Source organism: Pipistrellus kuhlii, unplaced genomic scaffold (genome assembly GCF_014108245.1).
Source record: "Pipistrellus kuhlii isolate mPipKuh1 unplaced genomic scaffold, mPipKuh1.p scaffold_m20_p_28, whole genome shotgun sequence".
Classification (NCBI taxonomy): domain Eukaryota; kingdom Metazoa; phylum Chordata; class Mammalia; order Chiroptera; family Vespertilionidae; genus Pipistrellus; species Pipistrellus kuhlii.
This window is the reverse complement of record NW_023425527.1, coordinates 6,788,033-6,801,849: the sequence shown is the minus strand read 5'-3', so window position 1 is coordinate 6,801,849 and position 13,817 is coordinate 6,788,033. Positions and strand designations below refer to the sequence as shown.

General features: G+C 36.4%; 1 protein-coding gene across 12 annotated transcripts in view; it reads left to right on the top strand.

Annotated features, from left to right (window-relative positions):
* The window catches only part of NF1 (neurofibromin 1), a 217,158-nt gene that overhangs the window by 89,572 nt on the left and 113,769 nt on the right, over positions 1-13,817 (top strand). For 11 of the 12 annotated variants that reach the window (XM_036454406.2, XM_036454405.2, XM_036454404.2 and 8 more), the window contains 6 exons: positions 835-958; positions 2,738-2,899; positions 4,437-4,686; positions 5,556-5,629; positions 5,855-5,938; positions 12,744-13,184. In XM_036454406.2, the coding sequence (XP_036310299.1) occupies positions 835-958; positions 2,738-2,899; positions 4,437-4,686; positions 5,556-5,629; positions 5,855-5,938; positions 12,744-13,184 (1,135 nt within the window). The remainder of the gene's footprint in view (positions 1-834; positions 959-2,737; positions 2,900-4,436; positions 4,687-5,555; positions 5,630-5,854; positions 5,939-12,743; positions 13,185-13,817) is intronic. The other variant, XM_036454398.2, reaches the window with a different exon arrangement.

Sequence of the window (13,817 nt, the reverse complement as noted above, 5' to 3'; positions counted from 1 at the left end):
GAACCACACATGTACTTCAAAATTTCCTGGTTTCCACATGAAGACGTAAAGAAACAGGGAAAATTAATTTTATATATTTTTAATCCAGGATATACGTCTAAAATATTATTTCAACATGTAATCAATATAAGAGTTATTAATGAGATGTTTGACTAAAGTCTTCAAAATTTGATGTGTGTCACACTTAGAGCACATCTTAGTTTGGACAAGCCACATTTCAAGTGTTCAGTAGCTGTCTAGTGGCTACCATGTAAGACAGTACAACTTCAGACTAGGCATCAGCAAACTTTTTCTCTAAAGGGCCAGGAAGTAAATATTTTAGGTTTTGTGGGCCAGATAGCCTCCGTCATAACTATTTGTTTCTGCTGTTGGAACATGAGAGCGGCCACAGAAAAATGTAAATGAATGGGTATAGCCATGTTCCTCTAAAGTTTTATTTACAACAGCAAATGATGGTCTGTAGGCAGTTGTTTGAAAGTATCGCAGTCTAGAATATTGGCTTTACTCCAGTCTGTGCTGCAGCACATGGTCTGTCATTTCTTTTTGAGTCCTCCATAAGGATTAGATGCATGGACAAAATAATTGGGAGTTTGGGGAATAGGAGGTATAGGAGTACTTGATTTTTAAAAATATATATAATCTGTAGATTTATTCCCTTTGATTACCATACTGTTAACATTTTGATAACCATTTCTCTAAAACAAATCTCAGAAGGGAAAATAAGCTTCTCTAAACTTGAGTACATCATGAGAAAATGTCATTAAATACTGATTATTATGTGTATTAGATTACCTATCGACAGTGCTGATAACAATGAACTTTATATTATTGCAGTTCACAAATGCTTTTTTACATCTGCAAGAAATTAACTAGCCATCAAATGCTTAGTAGCACAGAAATTCTCAAATGGTTGCGGGAGATTCTGATCTGCAGAAATAAATTTCTTCTTAAAAATAAGGTAAGCAAAGTGACATCTTTAAAAAGGAAAGAATATTTGGAATTGTAATGGGAGGAAAATTAAGGAATTGTTTATTAGCCGTCAGTTCTGCTTTAGCTCCTCCCTCCTTCACAAACTTTAAGGAAAGTAATTGCTAACAAATCAGCATTTAAAAATTATTATGAGGTCCTGGCTGGTGTGGCCTAGTTGATTAGAGCGTTGTTCTGTGCACCAAGGGGTTGTGGGTCTGATAACCCATGCAGGGTCCATACGAGAGGCAACTGATAGATATTTCTTGCTCACATCGATGTTTCTATCTCTCTCTCCCTCTCTGTCTAAAATCAATTTAAAAAAAGAAGTAGGAAAAATAAAATATTATTCTGAGGCTTTGGTTTTAGAGTTGCAGTTCTGATTAATTCTAATTGAGCTAAGGAGGTCTCTGTGGCAGGCCCAAGAGGAGTGGAGGCTGCTATAACCAAAATAAATTGAAGTGCATAATCTATCTGCTCTAAAGTTCATACCTACGATTTGGATTTTATGGGCTCTACTCAATCGGGGAATACTATCTATCAAGAAGCTGAAGGAAACACACAATCTAGGTTTGTTTATATTTCTGCCATCAAGGTTTCATCTCTTAAAAATATCAGGAACTTTCTTCCTTGGGGCTGAGTGAAAAGTTTGATTCTGAACTTTTGAAACATGGTGACAAGGTTTTGAGGAATAGAGAAGAGCCTTAAATTTCTTTTATATAAAGTTTCTGTAGTTAGTTAAAAATCCTATTATGGCCGAAACCGGTTTGGCTCGGTGGATAGAGTGTCAGTCTGCGGACTGAAGGGTCCTGGGTTCGATTCCAGTCAAGGGCATGTACCTTGGTTGCAGGCACATCCCCAGTAGGGGGTGTGTGCAAGAGGCAGCTGATCGATGATTCTCTCTCATCGATGTTTCTAACTGTCTATCCCTCTCTCCTCCTCTCTGTAAAAAATCAATAAAATATATTAAAAAAATAAATAAATCCAGGTCTTTAAAAAATAAAAATAAAAAAATAAAAATCCTATTATGGCATAGTTTTAGGAGTATTGGATTCATTGAATTTTTATCCTTTTCTAGAATCATAGCTATGAGAAATCTTAAATACAACAAACTAATATGCTTTTCAGTATACCATGTAGCTTGTTAAATTTTCTGTAGAGATGGACTAATGGTGAATTGGGTTTATTCACATCTGGCTTATCTTACTGTGTTAATATAGTGGAATCGGACTTTATTCCTAAGATAAAAAAGAACATTAGACTTCATAGTTTCATGCCCTTGCCTGTGGTATAATTTTCTGGAGTAATCCAGCATTAAGTAATCCAGTAATAAATCTAATCAGTACAGTCACTATTGTGATATACTTGGCATATATACCCATATTAATTACTTACTGGAACAGAGGAGCTTAATCTTAAAAGAGTCAACTTCTAATTATTCTGACATGGCAGGTAATAAAACGTTATAGGAGAAAATGTTTATAAATCATGTTGTTGCTATTTTGTGTCCATGTTAGGTTGAGAAATGGTAGTTTACACTTCTAGAATGTGCTATTTTGATGATTTCAAGGGTGGAAAACTGAGAAGCATTTCAAAGACATTGAGTGAACATTATTTGTACCACTGGGTTTTTGGTGAATGTTCCTCAAAGAGAGGAGTTGTGAGGAGAGGATTTTCAGGGTAATCTCAAAAAGGAAGACGATGCATATTAAGGATTTATTTCTCCTGGTTATCAGTGCTTCCAAAAGACTTATTTATTTCTTTTTTCTAGCAGGCAGATAGAAGCTCCTGTCACTTTCTGTTCCTTTATGGGCTAGGATGTGACATTCCTTCAAGTGGAAATACCAGTCAGATGTCCATGGATCACGAAGAGTTACTCCGCACTTGTACTCCCGGAGCCCCTCTCCGGAAGGGAAAAGGAAACTCATCCATGGTAAGCAGCTTCTTTTGTAGTCACATGTCATCATCTGTGCTGTGTATGTTTTATGTAGGGATAATAATAATTCCTACTCCAGAATGGTTGTAAGGATTAAGTGGGATCATGTTTAAAACAGTACTTGATCAAGTGTTTGACACTTATAAGGTATAATTATTATATAAACTACTCCATAAGAAAAACCATTTAAACCCCAAAAGTTTAAAAGTTGTACCAACTTTAAAAAGTACAAATTTACTGGGACAAAAAGCATTTTTGCTTCAGTACAGATAAACTAGTGACCCAGTGCACAGATTCGTGCACATGGAAAGGATATTAATTAGAAGGTGACTGGAGGGGCAGGACTGGGCACGATGGGCCAGACACACACTAGAGCCAACCTGCCGAGATCCCTCCCCAGCCAGCCGCACCCGGGGTGGTGCCATGGCTTGAAGGGCATCTGCGGAGTGAGCAGGGTCCCTCCGACAGGTGGGGTCCCTCGGCCTGGCCTATGGGAATGGGGCTGAAACTGGCTCCGACATCCCCTGAGGGGCCTTGGAATGGGAAAGGGCACTCTGCAAAGTTGCTATCATGCAGGGTGTGGAACACAAACACAAGTGTGCAGTAAACCAGATTTGGGGCCGACAGTGCCCCAGCAACAACAAAATCCATGGCTGAAGGTGGAATTGTTCAGCCTCGCAAGGAATCGGGCTCCCTCCTCTGGTTTTGGGGTGCATTATCCAAGAACCAATGCTGCCAAGAACGTTGCCCCCTGGTGGTCAATGTGCTTCATAGTTATCGGTGGGACAAACACTTAGCATATTAGCCTTCTTTATATATAGATGTTTCTGTGATTTTTGTTTGTGTGATTCTTTTTAAAAGTAAATCATAGTATAAGCAAAAAATCAAATCATTACATTAAGAATTTCTTTTTCAGACTAAAGCTTTTTTAATCTCTAATTTTCAATATAAGAACTAAATGTTTTGGCATTTATAATTGTCTACTTTACTTGCAAAATTTATATTTGTTTCCTAAATGAGGATTTCATACTTTGGGAATGTGTAATCCAGAATCAAGTATATCTTCTAAAGTGACACTTAGTTCTTGTTGTGCCCTCACTTCAGCCAGTACTGAATGTGCTTATTTTATTTCTTTCCTCCAGTAGGTAGGTAGACTTTACTGTGACTTCCTCTTTCTTTGTCATTTATAATTAACTGGGAAGTGGCTTACATTTTATGTAGGTTTATGCTGTGGCTGTTTTACTTGTGTCCATGATAGACCTAATTCACATTTCCGGAATTAAGAATGGGATAATACTCAATTTGAAATTGGACAGATAGTAGCATTATGTTGGTCCAAATAATCTAATTTCTTACTCAAATGAGACATTTGGGGTTTGAAAATTTCTATAATGACTAAAGGGGAAAGCTCTTGTGGGTCATTGTGTTTATGTATATATTATATGTAAACGTGGTAAACAGTTTGCTGGTTTGTTGGTTTTGTAAATAAAATTACCTACATTGAAAATATATGCCTCCCACCTCCGACTCCCAGGACGGTGCTGCAGGGTGCAGTGGAACCCCGCCGATATGCCGACAAGCCCAAACCAAGCTGGAAGTGGCCCTGTACATGTTTCTGTGGAGCCCTGACACTGAAGCTGTGCTGGTTGCCATGTCCTGTTTCCGCCACCTCTGTGAGGAAGCGGATATCCGGTGTGGGGTGGATGAAGTATCGGTGCACAACTTCTTGCCCAACTATAACACATTCATGGAATTTGCCTCTGTCAGCAATATGATGTCAACAGGTAAATATGGTTAATGTTTTTTTCCCCACTCAGTCTGCCCTTGAGTCACATATTTGTGCTAGAAATTTAAGGTGACTACTTTGCAGGTTTACAGGGCTAATTCAGAAAGGTTTCCTGAAATTCTTTTCTGCACAGGTAAGGTGGAAAAAAATAGCATTTGAAATTAATTATTAACATCTCACTGAATTTTTAATATAATATCTACATTTGTTTAAAAACTGGCAGTATAAATTGCTGGTAGTTAATAGATTATATGTACTTGGCCTGGATTGTATACATAGTTGGGCAAAAGTAGATTTACAGTTGTGAGTACATGAAACAGTTTATTTTTGTATTATTATTACTAAAAAAAATATTTTGTTGATTTTAGAGAGGAAGGGAGAGGGAGAGAGAGAAACATCAATGGTAAGAAACATCATTGATCAGCTGTGTCCTGCACACCCCACACTGGAGATCGAGTCTGCAACCTGGGCATGTGCTCCGACCAGGAATCAAACTGTGACCTCCCGTTTCATAGGTTTATGCTCAACCATTGAGCCATGCCAGCTGGCATATTATTTTTTATTGTATTATTTTCCATACAAACAACTATAAACCTACTTCTACCCCACCCTGTATAATGAAGCTTAAAACACATTGTCACATGTTTTGAGTAAATATAGGTAGGAATAACTATTTTATGCTGAGATTTGTGGAGTCCAACTGAAATACCTTTCCTCTGAGGGAGGTAAAAGGAAATGTTCAACTTTATCATTTGAAGCATTCATTCCACTCCTGCTGCTCTGGCTGTTGGGTTGGGCTTGCCGGGTTCTCCAATGGCAAGTGGGGCTCTGAGTGCAATAAGTTGATTTCCTGTGGTCTTTGTTTAGGAAGAACAGCACTTCAGAAAAGAGTGATGGCACTGCTAAGGCGCATTGAGCATCCCACTGCAGGAAACACTGAGGTATGCCCTTCGCAACAGAAGCATCACAGGCCCCCACCCACAATTTTAAACGCCTCATGTTATTTGTATGTGACCAGGAAGAGCGTTTGAAGCAGATCTAAGATGTGTGCATATTACTAGTAGGACATTATGTTTATGATATATACCAAGTTTGAGACCTGTTACTGATTGGTTTTTAGCTCTAGGTTTAAATTTGCTTTTAAGTGGTAATTGCCTTCATTTTAGGCTTGGGAAGATACACACGCAAAATGGGAACAAGCTACAAAACTAATCCTCAACTATCCAAAAGCTAAAATGGAAGATGGCCAGGTGAGTTTATAAAGTTGATTTTTGTGTGAATCTGTTTGCTAAGCATATAACTTAGCCTCAGTAATCTTTGTGACTTCTTCTTAGTACTGTAAGTATAGAGTTGTCTTAAGACTGATACTTAATTGTGTTCATATTAACCTGTGGCTATCTAATATGGTAGCCAATAGCTACATGTGGCTACTTAAATTAAGATTTACCTTTAATTAAAATTAAATACAGTTAAAATTCAGTAGTTTGGTCACACAGTAGGCACATTTCAAGGGCTCAATAGCCACATATGGCAATTGGCTACTATACTGGAGAGAGCATACATAATAAAATGTTCCCAGCATTGTAGAAACATTGGACAGCATTAAGCTAGAGATGATTTGTTGTTGAGACCATTCCTTTATTCTCTTTCTTTCTCTTTCTCTGTCAGAGAATTTTATAAAATTTTCAGGAAAGGGGCAACAAAGGTAGAGGAAAATAAATAAAAGTTGAAGCAGTACATTTTAATATTTTATTAAGTATCTAATAAAGAGATCTAATGGGCACATGTCTTAAACCCATAGATTAAGCAAAATTTGGACATTTAATTCATTAACTATTATCTGTTACCCTGGAAATGAACAATTACTTGATATTTGTGCATATTTGATTTATGTTGGCCATATTGCTCTCATTATTACATGTCTTTGAAAACCTGGTTAGTCTCCCCCCCCTCCCTCCCTCTTTTTTTATTAAGGTATTATATGTGTACATACCTTACCAATCCCCACACCACGCCCTCTCCCATACATGGTTAGTCTTTATTGCTTTTTTCTTATCATGCTTAATTAGAACAAGAAAAAAGATTATATTTTTATTAAGTAAAATGTGTATTAATACCATTATTTGGAGATGACATGTGGTTTCAGAATGAAAGTTCCCCTCCCCTTTGATAACTTTTATTGAGATATCAGTCACATACCATACAATTCACCCATTTAAAATGTATAATTCAGTGGTTTTTAGTATAGTTACAAAGTTGTGCAACCATCACCATAATTTTAAAAACACTTCAAAACCTTTAGCTATTTTTCCCTAATTTCCCTCTTTCCTCTTTTCCCCACACACCCTCATGTGCACTTCCCTCTCCCCCCAATAATCAGGCAATCATTAATCAGCTCTCAGTCTCTGTAGATTTGCCTATTCTGGACATTTTACATAAATGAGATCATGCAGTATGTGGTCTCTTATGACTGGCTTCTTTTACTTGGCATAGTGTTTGCAAGATTCATTCATGTGAGTCAACGGTTTTTAAAAGAAATTTGATATTCTGGGTTGATAATATTAATCCATGACAAAAATATTTCAGTGACTCTTTAAAAATGTATATGGTAATCTTAGGTTTGGATTTGTTTTTTACTTTTATTTTTTTCATCTTTCATATAGTTTTTTCTTTTAAAAAATATATTTTTATTGATTTCAAAGAGGAAGAGTGAGAGAGAGAGAGAAACATCAATGCTGAGAGAGAATCATTGATTGGCTGCCTCCTGCATGTCCTACACTGGGGATCGAGTCTGCAACCCAGGTATGTGCCCTGACTCAGAATTGAACTGCGACCTCCTGGTTCATAAGTCGATGTTCAACCACTGAGCCATGCAGGCTGGGCTAGTCTTCTCTTTTTATTTAAGCATAACAAAATAATCTATAAATCTAAGTGAGAATTCAAAATATTTGGTGATGTACATACCTGTGCAACCAGCACCCACATCGAGACATAAATTATTACCAGCGTACCAGAAACCTTCATTGTGCCTCTTTCTAGTCATTAACAACCCCAAAATAATCATAATCCTAACATAAATGTAATAGTTTAACTGTTATTAAAGTTTATATAAATGGAGTATTAGAGATATGATATCTTATATATGTCTTCTTTCACTCAACATTGTGTTTGCAAGATTTATCCACACCAAGGGTCATGCACACTAGTCCGTGCAGTAGTAGTTCGTTCGTTGCTATTGCTATATAATATTTTATTAAACAAACAATCTACAATTTAATTTTTCTTTAAGCTCTTTTTTTTTGGCATCGGATAGCTATACAAAAATATTGTATTTAGTTATTTTGAAAAGTGGTGTTATGAACATTCTTGAATGTGGCTTTAGGTGACCATCTGGGTGGGTCATGGGTATGCAGATACACATATGGGGAATATAAATTATTACAGCCACTTAAAATGTCCATTGGTTTCACGAAGACTTTTAAAAGACAGTTAGCATGTTAAAATTAACTGTTATAATACCTATATAAATAATGAAATATTTAGCCCTTCAAAGATTTCTTTTTAAAGAACATATGCCTCATGAGGTAACTGATCCACTAACAGAAGTCTATTAGTGGTTTCCTCCACCTTCATGAGCAAGCAGTTTTTTTACTGTGATTGTTCAAATTATAGCTCTTTAAAGACCAGAAGTAGAAAATAAAATATTGTACATTCTTTTTCTAATTCAATTAAGTAAAAAATATATATTTTCAAGAACTTAAATATTCAATAAAATGAGATTTATCAGGCCTGAGCAGAGATAAGCTGAAAACATTAATAAAATATAATATAATGTTAATAAATAATATAAAATATCTTTAATTAATAATGAATTCGCTACATTAGAGAATGGAACAACATTATTGAAACAGTATAAGACAAGGGAAACCTGAAATTGTACTTACCAGTGGAACAAAACTGAAAATCAAGAAATTTGTGGTAATCATTTGAGCCCCCATAAGAATTTGCACTGAAAAACAAAAACGCAAACCTAATTCTTTATGCACAAACCTAATTCTTTCTGATGGACCATGGGAATCCCCTAAGCAAATGTTTGTTATGAATATCTATATCACAGAACTCTTAAACACAAAAGATCCACCCAGATGAGCAAAATGAACCAACAAATAAAATATAGACAGACTCATAATAGAGAGCAGGCTTACAGATGTCAGAGGGGGTGGGCTGGGTCAGGGGGAGTGGAGGGATTGAGAAATAAACAAACGAACACCCACAAAAAATGAGAAAAAGACTCATGGACATGGACAACAGTATGGTGATTGACAGGGGGAGGGATGGAGGAGAGGGGATGGAGTTATGAAGTTAGCAACGAAAATAATTTTATGGTTGGGGGTCACCACAACATAAAGAACTGTATTAAAGAGTTGCGGCATTAGGATTAGTTCTCAACCTTTCTAATGCTGCGACTCTTTAATACAGTTCTTTATGTTGTGGTGACCCCCAGCCATAAAATTATTTTCGTTGCTAACTTCATAACTGTAATTTTGCTATTGTTAATGAATTGTAATGTAAATATCTGTGTTTTCCAATGGTCTTAGGCTCTACAGCAGCAGCTCTCATCGGAAAACACAGATATTTACATTACGAACCGTATTGAAGGGTCGCGGCATTAGAAAGGTTGAAAACCATTGGTATAGGAGTATACTAGTAAATGCTGATGAATGGAGACTTGACTTAGGGTGGTGAACACATATACAGAGTACACTGATGATGAGTTGTAGAATTGTTTACCCTAAAACTAATTTTGTTAACTAGTGTCACCCCAACAAATTCAATAAAAGGGGGGAAAATAATAAAAATTATTATTCCTTTGTTTCAGTTGGAGGGGATCTATAATCACTAGTATGCCAAAAAGTGCTAAAAAAGCAAGTGAGTGATAAAATATTAACCCTATGAGGGAAAAGTCTAAACCTAATATGAAAATCACAATTACTAAATAGGTTGGTAATAGTATATTAAATGCTACAAATCTACCACACCTAGTTGATAAGAATACACAAAATTACTTTTGACTAATGCATAACATTTTAAAGAATTCCTATTTGTTTCCTAAAATTTTAAGGGCATCATCAATGAATCTCATTCCAATCTGTCTATCCATAACCAACATACTAAGGAACAGAGCAGTTTTTCTGCTTCATTTATTAAGCCTTCAGAAAGATTAATTGCATCATCTTGGACTGAACCCCACAACAAAGTGTTTCCTTTCTTGCAAATGTTATCCAAATTAATGTCTGTCACAGCATTACTGTAGAATTGATGTTTATGAACTACAGCCCTTGACTAAGATGTTCATGGTAAATAGATACTAAATTGGGAAAATGTTTTTGGAGATGAAATGTTAATTCTGCATGTAAATTAATCTGAACTAGTTCCTCTTTACACCCAGATTCTTTACCATCAAAATCAGCCATATTTCCCCCCCCTAATTTTGCACTGACCTTGGAACTACTGTATCTGGCATTATTTATGCTTAGCATATGATGATATTTGCCCATCGTAGTGGTGGAGGTGGTAATGCTGTGGACCAGTAAACTGTTAACAATTAAATCTGTTCCAAATAGTCTCCCAAGAAATCCCCTGTGCATGTAAGATCCGTCTGTTATTTGTGCTATATAAGCAGCTATCATTTCCCCTGAAATATCATGTTCTGGGTCTTCAGAGTGTGAACAGGCATTTAGATTTGATTATCTACTGATAGCATTGACTTGGTGTTAAAAACCAGTTTCTACTCTATTTATTTCTATTCTTTTGCTTGTCCCATTCTTTCTGATGGACCATGGGAATCCCCTAAGCAAATGTTTGTTATGAATATCTATATCACAGCTGCTTTTAGGATTATGATCATGATCATCATCTTCAATTTCTTTCTTAAGGCCTCAATATCTGCAGTGTCTTCTGATTGTACCTCACTGCCAGGGCTCCCAGCTGACTGGTTTGCATGGTTAGAATTCACTTCATTGCCAGTCCATCACCATGTTCCCTACTGCTACCAAGACCACTGTTTCTATCTTCACACTGTTGTCAGTTTCTTCAGATCTGCCTTGCATGGGTTCCTGTGTCTGAAAGTTGCTGTTGTACATATTTGGTTCTATTAGTTAGTTGCTAATCCATTTAAATGTCACTGCCTCCACTTGGATGGGCTTCACTAAAATATCTGCTTTGAGGACTGGCTACCAAGGTGATGGACCTGCTCTGAGATCTTCTTGCTCTTTCTTATTTCCATTGGGAGAATTAACATTTAATAAATATGCAGAAGAACTCTGGATAGCTGAGCCTTAATGCTGGTGCAGTATTCCATATTGTCTTAATTAATATTGATGCCAAATACAACGTCTGTTCAATTTGAACACTTGGCTCAAGGCCTGAGACTGGATTTAGGAGATGTCTAAGTGATACTGGATTCATATTCTTGATGAGTGAAGTAAATAAGTCATATATATATATGTATCAGTATCACTTAGACATCTCCTTAATCCAGTCTCAGGCCTTGAGTCATATATATATATATATATATATATATATATATATATATATATATATATATATATATATGACTCAAGGCCTGAGACTGGATTAAGGAGATGTCTAAGTGATACTGATACATATTCTTGATGAGCGAAGGAAATCAGTCATATATATACCAATTACAGTGATTCAGCCCAAATGCTATCATATGTTGAGTTCTCAGATCCCTTCCACTCCCAAAAAATGCAAAATCACTTGGCACTGTTTGATAATTTCAGTATGCAAATTTGGTTCATATATCTGCCTCTTCCACCTTGTTGCTGCTAAGCCAATCTTTAAGTTCTTTTGAAGTGGACGTTTCTGTGACTGATAACATGATTCAGTAATGATTACGGCATACATCATTGACTGGGTGAAGTTGATTTTGTTATATGACTTTGTCCAGCCATTCTCATAGTCAAAGTAGGCTTTCTTTATCAAAGCATAATGTTGTATCCAGTGGTTCTTTCATTGTGTTTCATATTAAGTCAGCCAGTTGCAAGCCACACCCTGTCTTAAGTCCTGATCAGACAACTTGCTGAAATATCTGATTGCATAGGTCCTAAAAGGGATAATGTGCTGCACAAAAGCAGGGATATACATATTCTAATAATAGATACAATTGTATTGCAAGTGCTATTAAAAATGTCAGTTTTAGGACTTCCATATTCAAAGCAATTTTTTATAAAAGGCCATTTTCCTGACAAAACAATCATACATAAGAAAGCAGTGCAATGATACTTCTATATCACTCATACCACAGAACACCTCAAATATGTTGCTTTCTTGGGTTAATATATTTACTGTACTAGGATGAATATTATGCTTGTAAGCAGAATATAAGGGAAATTGAATTTGAAAAATTTTGCTACACATAAGAGTTTGTCCTTCTCCTCTGTACTCCATAAATTAAAACGATCAGAAAATTGAAGATTTCTCCTCAGTCAGATTAGAGTGTGATTTTTTTTCTCTATTGATTTTTGTCTTCCTGTACTTTCTTCGTTACACTCTCTTTCTGTAGTCAGAGGTTCTTCTGCTTGATTACTCTTACCTTGCCATGTGGAATCTGTGTTACAATAATAGTAGTACAATGTCTCAAGCTGGCTACAACAGAGCACTTGAACTTTGGGAGTCACTAAGTTAATAAGTAAATACACTACTTTGCTAAGAATCTCCAAATGCAGCATAGATATTGCTTGTGTGTCCAGGAATTGATATAGCAAATATTTTGAAAATATCTTTCTTTCTGAGCTGTAGTCATCATCACCACCACCTGTACCTGTATCTTTATTTATTGCTACCCTCAATTCTAGAAGGCTTACCTTCCCTCAAGAAGTAAGACCTTGATGTGACTAGAGATGGTAGAGTGAAAACTTGGATATTTAAAATGTAAAATATGTTCTTTTGTCATGAAAGAATTGTTGAATTGTCAAGTCTGTCAGTCAATTTAGTATGAATTAACTTTTCCCATAAAAATTTTGTGTTTAGGCTGCTGAAAGCCTTCACAAGACCATTGTTAAGAGGCGAATGTCTCATGTGAGTGGAGGAGGATCCATAGATTTGTCTGACACCGACTCCCTACAGGAATGGATCAACATGACTGGCTTTCTTTGTGCTCTTGGGGGTGTGTGCCTGCAGCAGAGAAGCAATTCTGGCCTAGCAACCTACAGCCCACCCATGGGCCCAGTCAGTGAACGCAAGGGTTCCATGATTTCAGTCATGTCCTCAGAAGGAAATGCAGACACACCTGTCAGCAAATTTATGGATCGACTGCTGTCCTTAATGGTGTGTAACCATGAGAAAGTGGGACTTCAGATAAGGACCAATGTGAAGGATCTGGTGGGTCTGGAATTGAGCCCTGCTCTTTATCCAATGCTATTTAACAAGTTGAAGAACACCATCAGCAAATTCTTTGACTCACAAGGACAGGTAAAGTGTGCTCTGCTTAATTTTTCACCTTTTCCTATGAATAAAGTGACTTATTAAAATAACGAAGCCCTTTTATTTATTTAGTAAATTTTGGCATGAACATTTACTCACAGGTTTAAAAAAAAAATAGAAAATTGCATTAAAAAAGAATTCTCTAATGCAGTGTTTTTCAACCTTTTTTGGGCAAAGGCACACTTGTTTCATGAAAAAAATCACGAGGCACACCACCATTAGAAAATGTTAAAAAATTTAACTCTGTGCCTATATTGACTATATATAAAGTAATTCTCTTGAATAGGAATCAAATAAACACAAAGAAAGTATTTTATAATTACTTTATTATGAAATATTAAGTAAACAAAATAGTGAAAAATTATAAAATTCTTGTCTTGTCTGCACCTACGGCACACCAGGCAACATCTCGCGGCACACTAGTGTGCCGTGGAACAGCGGTTGAAAAACGCTGCTCTAATGTAGGATCAGTTTGCTTTTTAGGAATTCCAGTGTGTGGGTATGCCTGGGGTTATGAATGTCTTAGGTATGGGTATGAGTGTCTATGCATGTCTCTCTGCCTGTTTGGATATGCCTGTGGGTGCATTTCTGCATGTGTTTGACATTTAGATCAGGCAGCTT